The 20,058-nt window shown below is 51.8% G+C and overlaps 7 protein-coding genes across 7 annotated transcripts; 6 read left to right on the top strand and 1 right to left on the bottom strand.

Moving 5' to 3' along the window:
* Window positions 1–1,840: 1,840 nt before the first annotated feature.
* On the top strand, window positions 1,841–4,720 carry BCR38DRAFT_411867 (uncharacterized protein; the record flags this gene model as incomplete). The annotated part of the gene is made up of 3 exons (XM_040858617.1): window positions 1,841–2,376; window positions 2,429–3,754; window positions 3,814–4,720. 3 exons carry the CDS (start codon window positions 1,841–1,843, stop codon window positions 4,718–4,720), a joined length of 2,769 nt encoding a protein of 922 aa, XP_040712974.1.
* A 1,213-nt stretch (window positions 4,721–5,933) lies between these two features.
* On the bottom strand, window positions 5,934–7,118 carry BCR38DRAFT_349191 (voltage-dependent anion channel; the record flags this gene model as incomplete). Its single annotated transcript, XM_040856470.1, has 2 exons — window positions 5,934–6,802; window positions 6,863–7,118. The coding sequence occupies 2 exons, from the start codon at window positions 7,116–7,118 to the stop codon at window positions 5,934–5,936; spliced, it is 1,125 nt and encodes a 374-aa protein (XP_040712975.1).
* Window positions 7,119–9,158: 2,040 nt separating this feature from the next.
* BCR38DRAFT_442382 (uncharacterized protein) lies at window positions 9,159–9,515 on the top strand. Its single transcript, XM_040860811.1, has one exon. The coding sequence runs from the start codon at window positions 9,164–9,166 to the stop codon at window positions 9,380–9,382; it is 219 nt and encodes a 72-aa protein (XP_040712976.1). The 5' UTR covers window positions 9,159–9,163; the 3' UTR covers window positions 9,383–9,515.
* Window positions 9,516–9,642: 127 nt separating this feature from the next.
* On the top strand, window positions 9,643–12,303 carry BCR38DRAFT_467768 (major facilitator superfamily domain-containing protein). Its single transcript, XM_040862758.1, has 8 exons — window positions 9,643–9,934; window positions 9,990–10,205; window positions 10,282–10,406; window positions 10,468–10,700; window positions 10,756–10,913; window positions 10,974–11,152; window positions 11,261–11,564; window positions 11,651–12,303. Exons 2-8 carry the CDS (start codon window positions 10,092–10,094, stop codon window positions 11,873–11,875), a joined length of 1,338 nt encoding a protein of 445 aa, XP_040712977.1. The 5' UTR covers window positions 9,643–9,934; window positions 9,990–10,091; the 3' UTR covers window positions 11,876–12,303.
* Window positions 12,304–12,522: 219 nt separating this feature from the next.
* Window positions 12,523–13,875, top strand: BCR38DRAFT_442389 (glycosyl hydrolase catalytic core-domain-containing protein). Its single transcript, XM_040860812.1, has one exon. It carries the CDS (start codon window positions 12,728–12,730, stop codon window positions 13,706–13,708), a length of 981 nt encoding a protein of 326 aa, XP_040712978.1. The 5' UTR covers window positions 12,523–12,727; the 3' UTR covers window positions 13,709–13,875.
* A 460-nt stretch (window positions 13,876–14,335) lies between these two features.
* Window positions 14,336–16,558, top strand: BCR38DRAFT_467771 (FAD binding domain-containing protein). The gene is made up of 2 exons (XM_040862759.1): window positions 14,336–15,558; window positions 15,695–16,558. Exons 1-2 carry the CDS (start codon window positions 14,492–14,494, stop codon window positions 16,377–16,379), a joined length of 1,752 nt encoding a protein of 583 aa, XP_040712979.1. The 5' UTR covers window positions 14,336–14,491; the 3' UTR covers window positions 16,380–16,558.
* A 714-nt stretch (window positions 16,559–17,272) lies between these two features.
* BCR38DRAFT_442392 (uncharacterized protein) lies at window positions 17,273–19,715 on the top strand. The gene has a single exon (XM_040860813.1). It carries the CDS (start codon window positions 17,388–17,390, stop codon window positions 19,605–19,607), a length of 2,220 nt encoding a protein of 739 aa, XP_040712980.1. The 5' UTR covers window positions 17,273–17,387; the 3' UTR covers window positions 19,608–19,715.
* Window positions 19,716–20,058: the final 343 nt, after the last annotated feature.

Below are 20,058 nucleotides of genomic sequence, written 5' to 3' on the forward strand. Positions count from 1 at the left end.
GTTGACCAAGGACTTTGTGTCATGGATATATGGTAGCAGGGTTGAGCTTGAGTGACAGCTCCTGCGACGTATTAGCTCTTAAGAAGGGGAGGGAAAGGGGGGAGAAAAGGGCTTCACTGGATATCAACGTACTTGTGAATGTCCGAAGACCAAGTGTTCGCCGAGTTTGAGTGACTCATATTGATGATATACCAAGTTCAGAATTCGAGTTGGAAATGCCGTTCTCGCTTTCTTGATGGTTGACAGGATTGATATGGGACGGGGGTCTGGACTCGGAAGCAGTGCTTTGGACTTAGGTGGGTTAATTGTGATGATGTTTGGGAAAGGTGCCAGGAGCTGCATTCCCGAAATCTCAGGTTTATTTATACGCATATTCAAAGCTGCGAAATTATTCATTTCAAGTCACGATGTTTTGTATTAGATATTTGTTGTTTTGATTTCAGATTTGTCGAGATATACGTTGGGAAGGCTGGCTTCAGTTTAGAGTAGCTCGGTCATTGGGGTATGAACCAATCAGAGATCTCCAAACTGGGACGCTTCTTCCTAGATTGAGAACGTCCTAGGGTCCAGACCGTAGAGTCCACAATAGCATCTGACGTAGGTAAACTGGAAACGCTCTCTTAGAAACAAGGGAAACATACGTCAACATGATGTCCAACATACAAATTGAACGATTGAACCCGAACGTCTCCTTACCGAAGTATCGCCGGCGGGATTGGCCAATTGAAAGCACATCGCATTTCGAACCATCTTGTCCGTCGTCGCCTCTCACAACTGACTTAACGCACACAACGTCCACTTGCTGAGGACGGACACGACTTTGCTTTATTCTCCAGATGAGCTGACGCGAGTTATGCCTGAAGAGTCCAAATTGCCCAGCTTTGCTCTGCTTATCTCAGCTAAGCTCAGTTTGCCGACCGAGCGGGGTTCCCAGATGATGGAAAGTCGCCTTGTCAACCTAGCCCTCCTTCGGTGTAACATGCGTTCATCGCGTCCGCCGCGTTCCACATCAACCTGCATACATGCAGATGCGAGTTTCTAACAAGCAAAAGCGAACGATGCACCCAGGTGGAATAATCGAGTTTTGCCTGGCCTCCTGCACTGGAATTTCGAGCTATCTCATACTACCCTACATTATTCCACCCATGTTGCGCCGTTTACTCCGGTCATCACTGAATATGCAAGCGACCATGTCAAGAAAAGCAGCAATGCAACGAGGCAACGAGGCAACGAGGCACTGAAGCGGCTGTGCATTTAATTGAGTCTACAAGCTGCGCTTGCAGCTGAACAGCCGCCAATAACTCGCTGCAGCTTCTGCATGCACATTGAGGCATCGTTGCCTACCGAAATTCATCGAGTGGTGACCCTGCTCTGCACTGCCAGCACACACCTCCACTAGGCTTGTTATCATGCCGCTCTGTTTGCATGTACCGCAGGAGAACCTGTACAAAGATAGCCTTTGGGTGTGAGATGCCCACAAGGCTCAGGGCGACTCTTTCCCCTCCATGACATCTCGTCGCAAGGTATCCTCGGATCCCATATTTGAAATTCGCAGTGCTTTCACTTTGACCGTCCAAAATTAGCCCTTGCAATACCTCCAATGGACCGAGAAGATGCGCCTTTCAAGTTCACAGGCTATCCAGCAGCTGGACCCATAGGACCAGGAACACCTATCGACAACGCCTCGCCCATGCTGTATGATTGGCTACGCTTCATACCCGCGCCATCGAGGTCAAGCACAACTGCCAGCTCGAACTCATCCGGTTGGTTCTCTCAAAAGGACTCGCGTCGTGACTCCCAGTAGTCTTGTTCAACCGTCGTCTCTGAGAATCCGACACCAATGTATGAAGGAGGCAAGTCGAATCCCAGCCAAAGCCCCATCGTTCCGGGGTCTAGATGCTCTGAGGACGATGGCGTCGAGTCCCGTACACCACGAGGCTCGCCACAACCATACCTCGATCCTAGCCCGAATAGGCGCGGATTTTGGAGACGGGGGTCTCAACCTCGGTCACAGCAGGCAGGGGCAATTTCAAAACTGGTTAAAACTTCAGTCTGGCCAGTGTCCCGGGAGATCACCGAGGCCGTGAACCCGACCTCTCCCATGGAAAGCCCCAAACCTCTCTCAGCTCTGTCCCGGGTCGAGATGTCGGAAAAGTTGAAGGCACTCCTCATGGCCCAGTTTTCTACAACATATCATAGTGTATCCCTTGAGCAGACGCGGACGAGGCGTCGTAGTTTCGTCAGGGGGCTTTTGGGACCATCTGGATCGCCTACGAAGCCAGAATCCATCTCAGAGCCGTCTCGAGCTCTCCCATCCCTATCTCGAGGCCGGGCCAAGGGCGAAAGCGCTGATCCGGCCGAGAGATGTATCTTGCCGTGAGTTGTCCATTAGGAGGTTGGAGACCTTTCCCTTGCTTATACATATCAGGATTACTTGCACGCCCGAGGCTTCATACGAGACTTCATACGAGACACCTCAAGAGCCACAACATAATCGACATGGGCCACCAGAACCCTTTTTCATTCCAAAGTTCCTGAAGATGGGGATTAAACAGATCACCATTACAGTTGGCACCACCCTCGATGCTCCCCATAGTCAGGTGCAGGCCTATGTTATTCCAGACCTGCCTCATTCACTCATCAGCAGTACTTTGGTCTCCGATCTACGTATCAGTACCGACCATACATCCCAGGATATCCATAAGCAACGGTCTCAAGCCATGATAAGATGTGCGAAAGTCCATATCTTTCTTGATGAAAGGCCCTCCTGTCTGAAGATGGAAGTCCAAGTGTGGGAAGATACTGCGCCACAGGTTGTCCTAAGCACCATATGCTTGGGTGCTTCCAAGTCCAGGGAACCCCTCTGGTTGACACCAGACCACCACCAAATGAACGAGGGTCGAGAAAGGTTGCAACGTCAAACAACACCAAAGTCTCCGTCTTCCGAGGCGGTGGGTGCTCTGCAAGATCTAATATTTGAAGCTGGGACAGATCGCCAGCACGTTAAGGGCTCTACCCCTCGTGAAGTCCATGCAGAGAATGGAAACAGATCGAGGGCTCCGAGAGACCAAAGCTCTGATCGCAGTTCTCACTCTGCGCCATCCAATCATTCCAGAAGCCACCGCCAAGATGCAGACTCCAGACCAGACCCCCCATCTCCGAACACGCCAGACTCGCCAGGCTCGACGTCTGCTGATGAAATTTCGGATCCGGATACCGAGATGGATGGGGATCTAGTGACACAAACCGATGAGGCTTGTGATCTGATCCTTAGGCATCTATATGGAAAGACGCTCAATGATGTTAATCAACGTGCAGAGCTCTGGGAAAGGATGTACCTGTGTGTCACGGAGATCAGCCGTTTGATGAAAAGGGAAAGTTGTTTTGCATACAATTTACTCTCCGGTGCGGTCGTTAACGCCACTCATCACAGTCAAGGAGAGTGTTCTAACACTTCGCACTGCCAGACAGCTTCAGAAACACCGGCAAAAAGTGGTGCTGGGAATCCCAGAAAGAGGAGTTCAGGAGCCAGATCCAGGGAATCAGGCGAAGGTCATATGAATGAGGATGAGGATGAGGATGAGGATGAAGGGTGCCCCAGAAAGAGATGTAACACACGAAAAGGGGGATCTGGAAATCAGAGCCAGCGGTACAGCTGCCCATTCCGCAAGAGAAACCCGTGGAGGTTCAATGTTAGGGACAAGCGTTATCGTACCTGTGCTCTCGATAGTTTTGAGGGCATGACGAGTTTGAAGTGAGTACCTTTCTCTACCCGGCAGACTATTAGCACTAGACCGCGACTGACCAAATCAGGCGTCATATTAGAAATTTCCATGGGAATAGGGTGCTCAACCGGGGTTACCGGTGTTACCGCTGCCACAAAGACTTTGCAACGGGTAACGAACTTGGGACACATCTTAATCTGCCAGCCAACCAAATGTGCGAGCCAAGAGCCCCAGATAATGTTAATACGGACCCGGAAGATGGGATTACAGCAGAAATCGACAACATATTGGCTGCTCGCAACGATAAGAGGGTGCAGGACTGGGATAAGCTCTGGGCCACCTTATTCGGCAACGGAGATGAGGTTAGAAGCTCGGTATTCGAGCCCCCAGTTGAGGCCATTGAGGCTCATGTCGACTTTCAGAACGATTTTCACGTCCTCCGACAAGGGCTTACAACCGTCATGGGGTCGGACCTATCGGAGTTCCACAGTCAAGCTTTCGAACAAGCTAGGAGTTTTATTGACACGTCGTTCGATAAGAGTCGGAAGTCAACCAAAATGCGGAGGCCGTCTTCACCACCAGCACAAATTCGGCTGCTAGCGCCGACCGATAACCTCAATCCCATCTTAGGGTGGCAACGGCAACACCTACCGCCCGGGCCGGTCGCGAGCATACCCTCCTCGTACGGCACAAATGAGTCCGAGGGCTCGTTTATCCACATGTCCGGCTCCGGCCACTCTTCAGAAGTCAGTTCCTCTGCTGAGGCTGTGAACTCGGGTATTGTCGTACCAAGAATGATTATCTCTCAACCTAATTCTGTTGAGTGCATGGACCCGATGCGATTGGACAGCCAGATAGACAATTTTATGCTTGCTGAAGGGTTTCATCCGAATCCACTGGGAACCAGCGGCACCGATGATGAAATGCCTGTCTACGAGGATGATTCCTTGCAATTTTCGATGGTTGGCACTTTTGGAGAAGATCACTCTAACTAGTGAACACAGCATATGGTGGAATTACCAGTTTACACCAGTCCGTATGCTTGTCTATGACACTGGGATGATCACGCTATCCCATACTATTCCACTTGGCACGCCGCTTCTTTTGGCCATCTCTTTGCTGCTCCTGATCGGCGACAGGCCAGGCTTCTTTTCGTGCGGCAAGTCTGCTGACTGAACGGCAGACTTGGGGATGTCTGGGGTCTAAAAGTGATTGATGTCTAGGTTCAAAGGTGTTCATGTGCGGTTGAATGAAAAGTTCAGGTTTAAATTTCTTCTATTATGTAGAGCGGTCATAGTTAGGATACACAGCCAAGCCACCCATCTGACGTTATTTCGAAAATGGAAAGCATCAATATCTATTAAGCCCAAGTTCATCCCTCAATGAAGTGCAATCCCCAATTAAAGCAGAGGCTGTGTTATGTATCAGAGGCAATAATCCTTCGCTGCACCAAGATTTGGAGCAAACCGCTCGGTTTAGAGACGTATCCGAAGGACCTTCTACCGCTCGGTGTATCGTTATCCCAACTTTAACCGTACAATTGTGCAAGATATTTAGGGTCTAGCACGATCTATAATGAAGCCACTCTGGATGGTCACTAAACACACCCAGGTATAGTTCTTCGGCAAAACATCCAAACATCCTTCCCGACTCGATCTGGTTTGGTGTATTTTGGGGTAGTTTTGAGCGACAGAACAGCCTTCGGCTGTAGCACCCGTGCCACTGCCATTTACTTCTCGAGACGGCCAGGAACGTCAATCACCGTTGTATTCGAGACACTACTCGATCAGAGTGCACTTGTGCTTTCCCTGGGTTGTACGCGTACACTCGGCAATTGTCAAGATCGTCGCACAAGGATCGCTTTCAGGCGACACGGTCTCGAACAATTCACTGCAAAGCCTCGCCGAAATGCCATGGTTGTGTACAACAAGCTCTGCCATCTTGGCTGTTGATACCCTTTTTACAGACGTGGGCAGCGCAGCTCCCTCGGCTCATTCAGGGGTCTCATGTTGCTAGCTAGCCATCCACATAAAGCATTGTCCAGCGTCTAGTGGCAAGCTACCAGGCTTACAAAGATGGGGATTAGGAGGATTAAAAGGCACAGATATCGATGAATGGTGTCAAGCAAGGCAAAAATTTCAAGGCCTCCACAGTAGACAATCCCGCAAACATAACAAAGGAGTGCATTCATCCGACTAGACTCGCTCTTTAATCCAGCTTAGGCACGGGCTGCGTGGCCCTGCTATCAACCCTCCCCATCCTGCCCGTCTTCTGCTTGCTCTGGACCAAATGAAAGTCCTCGTCTTTACCCTCGTACAGAATCTCCCGCCTCACCACCGCCCTGATGTGGCTACAGAACACGAAAATCCACGTGGCAACGAGTATGATGGACATGACGGTGCCCGTCCACTTGATCCCCGCACTCTCCAAGCTCTTGCCCACGGACAGGACTGTGATGGTGAAGCCGACGTTGGGAAACACAAAGGCCCACCAGTTGAGGTGAAACGTGAGCTCCTGCCGCACGGCCAGAGTGGCGGCCAGGGCGATGCAGAAGAACCACAGACTCAGCGACCAGATGAAGAGGCTTGTCATCGTGGCCATGACGCGGAGGATCTGGATCGTGAGTTCGTCGGAGCCGAAGTGGTTGTAGTAGTTTGGAAAATCATCCGCCAGCCCAATGAGAGCGACCGAGGTGAAAGACGGCGGGCCGACGGCAATGAACATGCCTGGTCGTGAATTTGGCAATGGGTAGCCGTACTGGATCATCCTCCACACGAAGATGGCATACATGCCCATGGAAACAAGCATGCCGAGCCCTTGCGCGAGGATTCCCGCGACGATCATGGCCATGGCTTGGCCGGGGGGTTGGGCTCCGGCGCCTACGGCGGCGATGGTGCCGCACAGCATGAAGGGGAAGATGGGCAGGTCCCAGGCAGGCGTCATGTCTTCGATGTTCAGGAGGGGGGAGGTGAAGAGCAGGGTATACTGCCCCACCGCGATGAAGAAGGTGACGGCGAAGTAGACCCAGAAGAGGATCCGGTAGACGACTACGAGCCAGGGGCCACATGCTGGTATACCTATATTGTGTGAGTGCTTGGGGCCAAGCTTCGACAGGCGACAGCCTGGGCTGGACTCACCATAGCGTGCAATGCACGAAATGATGGACGCAAGCGAGAGTGCGCTCGTCCCGAGAAACAGTCCTTCCGTCGGATGGGCTATCGACTTTTGAAACGTGCCCTTGAACGCGAAGAAGCGGTACAGGATGCAGAAGGTGACGACGCTGAATACGAAGAGGTCGAAGCAGTAGAATACTTTCCCGATGGTCTGCAGGCCCTCGAACCGGTACGCTTGGGTTTGTTCCGATAACAAGAGCGCGATGCCACCCGTCGCCATCGGAAATGTGAAATTGGCCCAGGTGAAATGTTCCAGCCGATCGAAGAGCCGACCGGACCGGCAATTGGACTCGCCGTCTCGTGTGTCGACTTGTGTCATTTTGTGGTCAATCGATCCGCCCATCGAGTCGTCGCCTGGTTCTAGGTCACTGAGCATTTCTGCCATGAAAACGAGACGCCGTCGGTGGTGTGTGGCTGAATTGGGTGGCTGGCCAATCAATGATGAATTAGGGGAAGGATCGGCTTCTAGCGTGCTTTGGATCATGCACATGTGCGTCAACTATATATATATGTACATATTTTTCTTTTCTGATAAGGTACAGCGCAACAAGCTGCGCAGGGTGTGCGAGGTGCACCAACCGTTGCGCATTGCAATTACGATCGAATGATAGAGCGCCGCTCTCTCCTGATAGTCGGTCAGATCGGTCGGGCCGTCTTGGTCCTATCGGCCGATTTTTCGTGACAAGACCGTGGTCGTGGCTCATTCAGGCCATACGTCGGGTTGCTTGATAAAGCACCAACCAAGACGTTGCGGCCGTCAGCCATTCCGACATAGGCACCTGGCGATAAAATCCTTCCCAGTATGGAGACCAAGTTTAAGGCCCGATCCTAGCGTATCCAGAATTTCCACCCCTTTCGCAGCCGCCCCACTGTCGTATGTTCATACACGACACGAGCGACTGTCAACTCACGCTAACTATGACGATGCACTGCGGTGCCTCCGCGAGTGCCCGGTTTGGTCTTCTCACTACGGGAGTATCTGGCTTTGAGCAGCACAATCGGGCTGGGGTTTCGACTTTTGACACGGGACAGGCATTGTACACTGAAGCTTAGCTTAGTGTTAGTTGGGTTAACGCTACAAGGCACCTAGGCACGAACTAACCTCGTGCATCTAGCGACCCTCTGGAGCCCGATTGGGCAGTTGTTCCCCATGCTCCTTAATACCAATACTAAGTACAGCCCCCGATACTCGGAAGCCAACAAGGGTTAGGTTTTGCTAGTGATTGTAGAGCGCAAGAATTTTGAGAGTATAGGATAATAATAGCCTTGTTAATTCGTTCCGATGTTTCAGATGTTAATCATAAGGCTAGGTAACTCGAATGCAGGACTTTGAAGGTCTATGCTTAGTAGAGGGTCTTGACAAGGAGTTCCATAACGTTCGCATCGCCGAAAGTTGGTCTATGGTTGTGTCCATTCCCAATCCAATGATGCATTCGAACCTGGTTATTGAAGGAATCATACGTTTGTGTTGATTAAGAAGTAGTGGACCTGCACAGTTCTGAGCTGAACAAGTATGCAGGGCCAGCCGATCCATGGCTTTGAGTCACGGATACTTTGGTCCGAAATAATGGTTGACGATTACATGCCGTTCGCCGGTGGCACTCTCGATGCGGAGTATAGCAAGCTCAGAGGACGCTAGTCACTGTAGCTATCAACTGGATCCCCATCTCCACTTATATGTTGTATAACCCTAACCCCGTCCGGATTCCCAGTCCCGACTCCAGTCAGAATACTACTTCAGATCATGTCTTTGTCCATCGAGTAGATCAGTTGACCAAAAGATGGCTCAACTCTCTTCTCTCATCAAAAAGTGTCTGATTCTTGGAAAGGTTCTGCTGTGCTTCTGTTCAAGCTAAAGCCAGGGTCCTATGGCCTAGCGCCACCGTGGCTTCCAGGCAGTGGCTGTGTACACAACTAGCTAGCTCTTGATAGGCTAGCCCATCTATAGAAAGGGTCCCTGTGGATTTCTTTGACTTGAGCACAGTGATATTCCATCATGCTAGACTGAAGTCTAGATCATTCCTACTATCCGTAGTTTCCGTCACTATCCATGAACCTGGATCAATTTTGGTATCCCTTAGTAGCGGTTTCCACATAGTTTGTGATTCGTGAAGAGCTAGTGTTCCATATTGGAACTACGCTTGTCGAGCTTGGGAGGCTAGCCTGTACTACCGTAATCCACTGAGAACTTTCCAAGAGATATGTTTCTCGGAAATATGAGCATTAGCACTCTCGGCAGGATGTCTCACTGTAATGTCATGGGGTATGTCAGCAAGACAGCGAATACGTGGCGGGCAATTGATAAGCATATATAGAGGTTACTATTCTTGCGTCGGCTCATATTACTTTGCATTAGCTGAAGATAAATTGAAACAAGTCAGCTATGGTTCATATTCACTCATGAGATCTCGTTTGATGGGGCTTCTGGTACTTGTTCACGGCGCGGCAGTTGAACTACGAGCACTCTCTTCTTCCCCTCATTGATATTGTCACGGGATTTCAAGTGCAAAGTGAAGGACGAGAGTGCTCAAGCGAAACAAGCTGCCAGTCACCAGGTAGGTACCAATAGCGTAGTATAGGGGACTCAATAACGACAAGTTAATCGCTGCCCTCTCTAAAAGAAGAGGGGTCACAGCAGCCTAGTTATACATCTCCGACCCCTGTCCAGGCCAAGCCACTGTGGCTTATTTGCACCTGACAGATATCACGCCATCTCGGATGCACTTCTGTTCCGATGTCTCTCAGTTTTCACAAGTTGGTCCCAAAATGACCTCTTGGCTATATCTTGGCTTAACCTTGGCTGAGATAACAAGCCTCACAGAAAGCAGTGTTGAGCCAGTTGGGGGTTGCACAATGCGGGGAAGCCAGTCTCAACCAGGAGTGTTGTTCCTATGCCAAGGTGTCATGTCTTATAACATGAGCTGATGGCTGGATTTCGTCGGGTTCTTCCCGTTCGCAATTATCATCTTTTTCTGCTGGATTTTCTACAGTGTAGCGAGGCAGAGACGGTTCTTTCAAGTGCTTTGCAACTCGGCGGTAGGTCCCGTTTGCCGGCAGTCCTATATACCGTATACTAATCATTGCCATTTAGGCTGTTATCACCAAGACGACAACGGAGCACAGCTCGAGACGTTGGAGAAATAGAGCCGAACCCGACCCTCATTCAGGGCCAGATGAAGGTAAACCTACGACCATGATGGACGCGAAACCAGCTGCGATGGAGGCAAATATCGACTACACTGGCGCCACGACCAAGACGGATCCCGTAGAGATCGCGCTGGTTCGCAAGTTGGATTTGCGCATCATGGTCAGTCCCTGTTCCTCCATCTTCAACAGTCCACCCCGCTCTGGCTCAAAAGAACGTGCAACTAACTCAAGTACAGCCGATTCTCTTCACCATGTACTTCCTGAACTACGTCGACCGCAATTCTATTGCCCAGGCACGACTCGATAATCTGGAGGAGGATCTGGGCATGACGGGGTGGGAGTTCAATACGACCGTCAGCATGTAAGCGCTGATAAGGTAGAGTCAAACGCCCCTGAAGCACTTACTGATAATTGGGTTGTAGTCTTTTCGTCGGCTATGTCTTGATGCAAATTCCCAGCAACATGCTCATCACCCGCATCCGACCGGGCGTCTACATGAGCGGCTGGATGCTCATCTGGGCCGTTGTCTCGGCCTGCACTGCTCTGGTCCAGAACTATACCGGCCTGGTTACTGCGAGATTCTTCCTCGGCATTACCGAAGCGCCCTTCTACCCCGGTGCTACTTACATGTTGTCCATATTCTACACACGTAAAGGAAAGTTTTATGCCTGAAAACAAAAGCTTCGATGCCGGTACTAACCCCTGTACAGAAGTAGCTGTCCGCATCGCCGTCCTCTACTGCGCCCAAATCCTCGCCACCGGCTTCACCAGCCTCATTGCGGCGGGTGTCTTCGCCGGAATGAGAGGGCTACGCGGAATAGCCGGCTGGAGGTGGCTCTTCATCATCGAAGGAGCAGCCACAGCGGCAGTAGCTCTTTTTGGATTCTGGCTGCTGCCCGACACGCCCGCGACGACGCGCTGACTCAAGCCAGCGGAGCGGGAGCTCGCTCACGCCCGAATGGAGAGCAATGAGGTTGGAAACTCGGGAGAGCAGAGCAGCACCTGGGTTGGTCTGAAGGAAGCTTGCAAGGATAAGCGGACGTGGTTGTTTTGCTTGATGCAGAGCTTCCATTTAAGTGCTTGCTCGTTCAATTCGTTCTTTCCTACGTGAGGGCCCAAGTTTACATGGCTTTTTATCCCCAATTTCGATCATCTCCAGCACCCACCATTAAGCTTGAAAACTTGGTTAACAACTGACAAATAATCTCTCGACAGCGTCGTCAAAACCCTCGGCTTCAACACAACCATCACCCTCGTTATGACCTGCCCACCCTTCATCTTCGCCGGTGCATCCGGTATCCTCTGCGGCTGGAGCTCAGGCCGCCACCACGAGCGCACATGGCATATCACGGTGGGACTCACAGTGGCCATCGTGGGCTTCGTCGTGGCCGCCAGCACCTTAAACACCGCTGCTCGTTACTTGGCCTGTTTCATTTTCCCCGTGGGGTCATATTCCGTCAACTCGGTCATTATCGGTTGGGCGAGCTCAACACTGGGTCAGACCAAGGAGAAGAAAGCGGTGGGTTTAGATGCAATTTCCCGAAGCTCTGGGCGTTGTGGGAAATCCAGGGTTGTTGCTAATTCGAGTTTGTGTGAAATATTTAGGTTGTTCTAGCTATGACCAACGTCTTTGGTCAGATAGGGTATATTTACGGCGCTTATATGTGGCCTAGTTACGACTCTCCGCGATACGGTATCGGATTCGGTTCTTCGGCTGGCTTCGCTCTGTGCACCATTGTCTGTGCCTGGATTTTGAGAGTAATTCTTGTGCTGGAGAACAGGAAGATCCGAGTTTCGACTTCGGAGCAAGTCAACTTGTATGGATACTAATGGTGTTATATGGAAGAAAGACACGGTCTCGGGTCAAGGAAGAGGATGCGCATCTCCGACACTTCAACAATCCCCCAGAACGATAGCGATATAATTTTGATCAAATCCTCTTATAGCAATTAGGTTTTTACGTTCGTTATTATTCCAAGCCAGGGCCTCGCTGTACTCCCTAGCAGTTGATACACATGAACGATGGAATACCCAGTGGCCAAAACACAATGAGACACTTCACACTATAATACAGAATCGTTCGGATGTTAGTTTCTCATCGCTTAGAAGAGACTGAAACTACGACATACTACGCTGAGCAGAAGTCTCAAATGCTAATCTTTGTCTGGACTCAATATTCCTAGAGTGTCTATTCGTGAGTTTCTCTGGTGGAGTTTCGGCTGACCTGACTGTACAACTTTGAATCTTAGAAAGCCAAGTTAGACAACTGTGTCTTCAACCTGTCCGCCAACTCACAACCATGAAAATCTTCGTTGCCAAGCTAGCCATCGACAGCGGGGTATTACCCTAATTGGGTGCCTGCTGCTGCCAAGATATCCATACCCTACGACAATGACGTCATCCGTTAGCTTCCCTGGTTCACGGTGCAGTATCCATGCTGGGAAAGAAAACTGATCTAAATAGCGTCATTCCATTCTCCTAGGTTGAAATACTTGCTTGTTCTCTACCTGAAAAGTTTGCCCCAACCCCTCTGCTGTAACCATATAAGTACTGGAGTCTGGTAGCCCCAATCGGGTACCAATCATTTTTGAATTAGTAGACCAGCAAGGGTTCTTCCTCTACATCTCGATCTGCATCACCTATAGTTCCCATAACCACTTACACAACTAATGCGCCTTCACAATGAGACGACAACTCCTCTCAACCCGCAAAATATGGCTGACCATCTCCCTCTTCTCCACCTTCGCAGCCTCGCAATCTAAACGCGGCCTCGGCGACACAGGCGGCACCCAAACATCCGATGACAACCTCCTCCTTTCGGCCAACTCGCCCATATCCTGGTACTTCACCTGGTCCCTCTACACCTCGCAATACTTCAACGACTCCATCTCCTTCGTGCCGCTCATCCATGGCCTCGACGACGCCTCCAGCGACGACCTGGCTACGAACCTGGATAGCCTCCCAGTTTCGTCTACTCACCTCCTCACCTTCAATGAACCCGACGGCACTACGGGGTCGGGCGGGAGCTCAATTTCACCTAAGGATGCGGCACAAAGCTATATTGATAATGTCGTGCCTCTGCGCAGTGGAGATGGACGGACTTGGAATATCAGCCACCCTGTCGTGACGGGGTCGAGTCAGGGGCTTGATTGGCTGACTAGCTTCAATGAGAGTTGCTGGGACATTGACAGTGAGAATGGGTGTCCGGCGGACTTTGTCGCTGTGCATTGGTACGGTGACTTCGCGGGGTTGTCGTGGTGGTTAGATCAAATCAGTGACTTTTATAATCCATCTTCGACGACGACGGGGCTGAAGCTGTGGATCACGGAAATGGCGATTCCCAAAAAGGACGAGGATGATACGATTTCCATGTTGAACCAGAGTATTACGTATCTGGATGGCCTGGATGATGTGGAGGGGTATGCGTGGTTCGGAGCTTTTAGGGCGGATAAGGCGAATGATTGGACGGGAGACAACGTTTCCTTGTTTGATGACGATGGCGGGTTGACGGAGTTGGGGGCTTTGTACCTTGGGGGGAAGGATAACGGTTTCGAGAAGGGGATGAAAGGAGAAGGGAACGACAGTGCGGCGGTTAGTAATGCGGTCTCAATGTGGGCTGTGGGTGTGGCGGGTTTGGCTGCTTTGGTGGTGGGCATGTGGTAGGAGTAGTGCTTGTGTGTGATGGGATACCCATTCTGTTTTAGCATAGCGGGTGCATATCTGGGTGTCTTGGTTATGACGACTATATAGCAGCTGGTTCTGCAGCAGGGGGTAGTTAGACGCATGATAGTGACGAATCCATTTTTTAGACGAGTTACGGCTTGTTCTCTCACCCAATATTGACCCAGCGACTTTGTCAGGTGGAAATACGTTCTGTAGATTATGCGCTGGAATGCATGGAAGCTTGAGGGCTATTATATATCATACTCAATCACTCGAACAGGACAACTCGAGATTGGTGGCGCGCGGCGTTGACTACCCCAATAAATCCCCCAAGACCTTCGGACTCGGGGTCAACAGTCGCAAAGATCAGCCTCTCGGCTCCAAGGGTCTTTCATCCCAAAGGAATGCAACATGTATCGCATCATCAATTATGCTTGCGTCGAGTGTTACAGCCAAAAATTCCGTCCAAACCGGTGCCATAACACGCCTCTCGTGGTCATGAATCGCGCATTTTGGAGATTTCAGTGTTTGGTAACTCAAGAAGCCACAGCGCACCGTGAGATGATGCACGTCAAGCCGAGGCTAAGTAAGCGAGTGCGACAATACTTACTCTGGCCCGAGCCATTGTATTCACACCTACATGGACGCAACTCAGATTCGACCGGACAATCTAGACCTTAAACCATCAACATCATTGAGCCTGGAGTATAAATTACATTCGGTTTCTTTCGAGTCGCCCATCTTTTTGTCACTTCCGCATCTTAGAACCACCACACCGGAGCAATGTTTCGCAAAAACCCCCCGCCAAAATCCGAGGTCAAGAACGCCTCGGACCCCGTCCTCATCGTCGGCGGCGGCCTAGCCGGCCTCGTCGCCGCATTTGAACTATCCCGCCGCAATATTCGAACCATTATCCTGGACCAAGAAAATGCAGACAACCTCGGCGGGCAAGCCTTCTGGTCACTAGGCGGCATCTTCTGCGTCAACTCAGCCGACCAGCGCAAGTTCGGCATCATGGACTCGCGCGAGCAAGCTATGTCTGACTGGATGAACTCAGCGCGCTTCGACCGCGACCGCGATGACCATTGGCCGCGGCAGTGGGCTGAGGCGTTTGTCAATTTCGCTACGGATGGGATGGAGAAGTATGTGAAGGATCGGGGCATGTCGTTTTTGCAGGTGGGCTGGGCAGAACGCGGGGATGGCCGAGCTGGGGGACATGGGAACTCAGTGCCCCGCTTTCATTTGACTTGGGGTACCGGGCCCGAGGTGGTGAGAGTTTTTGCTGAGCCGGTGAAGAAGGCGGCTGAGGAGGGAATAGTAGAGTTTAGGTTTCGGCATCGGGTTGATGAGATTATCAAGGATGCGAGTGGTAGGGCGATTGGGGTCAGCGGCAAGGTGTTGGAATCTAGTGATGGAGTGGCGAGGGGAGTCAAGTCATCGAGGACCGAGGTGGAAGCTTTCACCATCTACGGCACGTCCGTTCTGATATCCTCTGGCGGTATCGGCGGAGACGTCGAGAAGGTCAAGAAGGCTTGGCCGCTTGACCGACTGGGGCCCAAAGTGCCTGAGAACTTCGTCGTCGGTGTTCCAGCGCATGTTGACGGCCGCATGATTGAGATTGCGCAGAATTCAGGCGCCAATGTCGTCAATGCCGATCGCATGTGGCACTACACCGAAGGTCTCGCCAATTGGAATGCCATTTGGCCCAACCACGGTATCCGTGTTCTGCCCGGTCCATCATCCCTCTGGCTCGACGCCACTGGCAAGCGACTCCCAGCGCCCTGCTTCCCCGGAGCCGATACCCTCGGAACCCTGAAACACATATGTTCAACCGGCTACGACTACACCTGGTGAGTAGTTTTCGAAGTCTGTGTTTCCCTTGTCGTGTATCAGGAGTCATGCAATCTGTAAAAAGCAGTCTCACCTCACAATCTTACCCTCTTAAGTTACGATCAAGTAACAGTTGCTGACTCTGAGAGTTGGTAGGTTCGTGTTAGACCGTTCTATCATCGCCCGCGAATTTGCCCTCTCGGGTTCGGAGCAGAACCCCGATATCACGGGGAAAAGCTACATTGGTCTGCTGAAGCGCCTATTCAGCCCTAACGGCACCGTCCCCGTGCAGAACTTTATGAAGCACGGCCGCGACTTTGTCGTCCGCGACACCCTCGAGGACCTTGTCGTGGGAATGAATGAGCTGGCTGCCACCGTTCACGGACCAGAGATCAGATACGACGAGATACGGAAGCAGATCGACGATCTGAATTTGCAATTGCGCAATTCGTACGCTAAAGATGCCCAAGTCATGCTCATTCATAATGCGAGGAACTACACGCCTGACAAGTGGGGTCGCGTGGCCAAGAATCATAATTTGATGGATCCGAAGCATGGGCCTATGATTGCTGTGAGGATGAATTTGCTTACGAGGAAGACGCTGGGGGGAATCGAGACGGATCTTGATTCAAGGGTTGTGAAGCCCGATGGCGAGAGGTATGCTGGATTATACGCGGCCGGCGAGGCGGCCGGTTTTGGGGGTGGAGGGGTCCATGGGTACTCGTCTCTAGAGGGCACGTTCTTGGGAGGCTGTATTTTCTCGGGAAGGGCGGCTGGTATTGCCATGGCGAGGGAGGTTCTGGGTGAGAAGGAGGATGAGAGCGCGAGGGCGAGTTTGTAGGTGAGATGTGGACTGATGAACATGCGACTCCTGTGGATGATGAATACGATGTGAATATTCTGGCTATCTTAGACATTTTGGATGTGGATAGCATTGCTACCGAACACTTTCCCTCACTCAAGTACGATGTAGCATGTAAGCCCGGCCTCACGGATTGAATCAAACTTCTGCATACGTATAACTCAGCTCCCTTCGAAATTATGTGGCTACCTTAGATCTTCTTCCACTTGTACCACCTCGCAGTTGTGATGGTTCCCTATCGCGCTGTAAATTGAGATACTCACATTGTGCTGGGCGGCAGTGGTTCATCGTGGTAGGCCCGGCGCAACGCGACACGGCACAACACAAGATCCAGGCTTTACTCGTCGAAATTGTGCAGCATGACTACATTCATTTTTTTCATCAATGAACGAGTCTGAGTAGAGAACATGACGGATACGCAATGGTTAACAGTCCGGAATTGAACTGTTTTGGTCGATGAGTTCCGAACGGGCGGCTGAAGTAAACAGCTTGAAGAGGGGTAACTTGAGTACGTACCCTTTCGTGTAGCTCGGCCTTGACTGCAACACAGGCGCTCAAAGGTGTCCTTGAAGAACACTTAATCAGTTAAAGTTCAGTTTACCATGACTGGAGTGCCACACTCTGCGATGCCATGAAGTCATCCCTAGCCGTGACTCTTCTTATAATTAGCCAATCGACCCGAAGAAGTTAAGGTAGGGATAATAGCTCTTAGTGGTTGCATGGCACCCCTGCAAAGTGGGAACGATTGGCTGCAGTGTCGCGGGGCACCTGGACGCTATTCTGCGATGGGCAGTTTGTAAATAGCAACCCCCGCTATAATAAAGACGGGCCGCTGCACGACGGACACGCTCCGATTTGTTTACACTGGGACGCGACTTGGTGACTTATAGATAGGTACTTATCCGTGTGACTGGGATGCAACTCAAGCTTCGCCAAGTCAATCGTTATTCTGTTTGACGCAGTCTTTCTACGACGGAAAACACAACCATGGAGGACCAAAAAACCCCCCCCATTGCGTTGCGACGGAGCTCCAGACGGAGCAATGGTGGCGCCGCCCTTCTATCAGACTCGCTCGCATGCGAGCAAGAACTTTCAATAACTGTCGCAAAGACACCAAAATCGAGATCGAAAAAGAGAGTGCGCTTCTCCGACCCAGGTCCAGAAGTCGAGCATCATGACCCCCTAACACCATCATCAACCACCGGCTTGACTCCCATGGTCCGCCGATCCTCCGTCAAAGCGACCCCTTCCCCGAAGCGCAGAAGATACTCGACGCCCGTTGAGTCGCAAGCCCACCACTACTCCGAAGACGAACTTGCTGGCAACGGCCAACATAACACCCAAAGGAGCAGCAACGAAGTCCGCATATTCTCCCTACGCCAAATTCTCGACGATCGCGTCAAGCGGCGCATCAGGCGCAATGGCTTGAGTGAGGAGATGAACACCATTGCGCAGGACAAGCGGCGCAGGGCACAAGACCACAAGGCAGAGCTACAGCGCCTGCGGGCCGAGCTAGCTAAGAAGGACGACGAGATCGAGAGGCTGCACGAGTCAACCATGGCGCAGGACACGGAGCGGATCCGGGATTTAGAGAGGCAGGTTGAGAGGCTGCAGAGGGGGCTGAGTAACAGTTCTCCCACTGGTGATGATGCGGCTGTGGCGGCAGCGGACCAAACGCAGTACTTTGACTGGACCATGGCAGCTAGGGATCCCTTCTCGGACAGTTACATGGACGATGATGAAGGCTTTGGGGATGTCACCATGGCCGAGTTCGCCGGTTGCAGCACGCCTTCTCGGCGAGCAAGGCGATCATTTCCCACGCCGCCGTTGACCAGTCCACCGCTCCCTGGGACGCCGAGTTCTCAACATCGCAGTCGCAAGTCGCCACAAACACCAACTTCGGTACCATCATCTTCTTCACATATCGGCGTGCAAGCAAGCCTCACAGACCCAGAGAAGGAGGCATTAGAAGCAGAGCTGGGATCACTCCGATTGGAGCTAACCAAGCTCACCGACACGCTTGAAAACCATGAGAATCTCAAATCCCGCATCGCCGCCAAACTATCCGCCGCCAACACACCAGCAGACTCCGAGGAAACTCCCGACGTAGAAACTCACCTCGACCTCGTGCTCCGCAATCTCTCCGACCGGACCGCCGCCCTCCTGCACCTCAATTCCTCCCTCAGCACCCTCGGCTTCCGGGGAACCGACGCCAGCGAAATCATCTCCTCGCTCTCCTCGTCCTTCCGCTCTGCGAGGCTCGAACTCGAGTATCTCACCCCAGGCGAAATCGCCCTGCCCCTTTCCTCCCACGGTGCTGAGGTGCTGGATCTCGTTTTGACCCGGCTGCGCGATCTCGCGAAGAAGACCAAAGAGGACGAGAGCTCTATCGACGAGTACCACGCCCTGGAGCTGTCGTTGCGGCAGCAGCTCGGGGCGAGGGTCGAGGCTATGGATGGGATGGGCCGGGAGTTGAAGGAAAATGCCGTTCAGCTTAAGGAGAAGGACGCAAAGATTGAGGAATTGGAAGTCGGCATCGAGCGCCTCAAGGGCGCGGTAGAGGGGTATCAACGGGATATCGCCGAACTCGAAGGGTGGGTGCAGCGGGTAGACGACGAGACAGGGCAGACGGTCGCGCAACTAGAAGCCGAGATCGCCGAGGGGAGGCAGCAGGTGAGCACGAGGGATGACTCCATCACCGAGTTAGAAAGCAGACTCTCCTCCGTCCTGACCCAAATGGCAGAACTGCGGATCCAGCTCGCGGATCTGCAGGCGCGGAAGACGGTCGAAGTGACCACGTTGAACAAAGCGCACGGCAACGCGCTGGCGCTGCGCGATGCGAGGGTCTTGGAGTTGAGGGGGGAGATTGATGGGATCAATGCTTCGTTGCGAATGGCGCATGAAACGATTCGGCTGTTAAGGGTTGAGAATGGGAAGTTGGAGGAGGAAAGGGAGAAGGCGAAGAGTGCGGTTGATGCTGTGAAGGCGGAGCTCGAGAGGGTGGTGAGGATGAGTGAGGGGATTTTGGGGGCGTCGCCGACGAAGGGACCGGTAACAAAGCGGCGGAGTGGGAGTGGGAGTGTCGAGGGCACGCCGCAGTCGGGAACCTATATGGCGGGTGCTTTGGCGAGAACAGGAACGGGGAAAAAGAAGCGTAGGTATGATAGTGGTTTGGGGTTCTTGGATGAGGAGGAGGTGGATATCTAGATTTGCTTGATGGGTTGCGAGCAGATATTACTTTCCTTGTCCTATGGGGTTGTATTTGGCACATGTAGCATGTAAGGATAGCGACATATCAATGTTTCCAAGTGAAGGTTTCAATAAGCGCTGGTTATGGCTGAGAGCATGCGCCGTGTTAGTCAACGGGCATCATCAGACGTATGCCATTCAGGTTCTTCGTAAGCCCATTACCCTTGATATTCTGTCCTTGGATCGCCTTATCCCGAAGACGAATGGTGTTATTACAGCGCAGTATGGTTGCTTCATGGACGATTATTCGGGCCAGACCACTCTCCGGTTTGTTTGAACTTCTTGGTATTACGGACAGTCTTGGAATTACTCTCGCGTAGATTCGGCAGCATCACACTGTGACGCGAGAGTGATAGTATTTTTTAATCTTGTTTCTTATACTACCTCATAGACGCCTACGGCTTATGAA

The sequence above is a fragment of the Pseudomassariella vexata genome, assembly GCF_002105095.1.
Source record: "Pseudomassariella vexata strain CBS 129021 chromosome Unknown BCR38scaffold_11, whole genome shotgun sequence".
Taxonomy (NCBI): domain Eukaryota; kingdom Fungi; phylum Ascomycota; class Sordariomycetes; order Amphisphaeriales; family Pseudomassariaceae; genus Pseudomassariella; species Pseudomassariella vexata.

Excerpts from the sequence above, each read along its gene's own strand:
- BCR38DRAFT_442382 (XM_040860811.1), top strand. The coding sequence starts at position 9,164 with ATGTCAGCAAGACAGCGAATACGTGGCGGGCAATTGATAAGCATATAT.
- BCR38DRAFT_442392 (XM_040860813.1), top strand. The coding sequence starts at position 17,388 with ATGGAGGACCAAAAAACCCCCCCCATTGCGTTGCGACGGAGCTCCAGA.
- BCR38DRAFT_467768 (XM_040862758.1), top strand. The coding sequence starts at position 10,092 with ATGATGGACGCGAAACCAGCTGCGATGGAGGCAAATATCGACTACACT. Across the intron at positions 10,701-10,755 it reads CATATTCTACACACGTAAAG|AAGTAGCTGTCCGCATCGCC; the intron begins GAAAGTTTTATG and ends ACCCCTGTACAG. Across the intron at positions 11,565-11,650 it reads AGACCAAGGAGAAGAAAGCG|GTTGTTCTAGCTATGACCAA; the intron begins GTGGGTTTAGAT and ends TGAAATATTTAG.
- BCR38DRAFT_442389 (XM_040860812.1), top strand. The coding sequence starts at position 12,728 with ATGAGACGACAACTCCTCTCAACCCGCAAAATATGGCTGACCATCTCC.
- BCR38DRAFT_467771 (XM_040862759.1), top strand. The coding sequence starts at position 14,492 with ATGTTTCGCAAAAACCCCCCGCCAAAATCCGAGGTCAAGAACGCCTCG. Across the intron at positions 15,559-15,694 it reads ACCGGCTACGACTACACCTG|GTTCGTGTTAGACCGTTCTA; the intron begins GTGAGTAGTTTT and ends GAGAGTTGGTAG.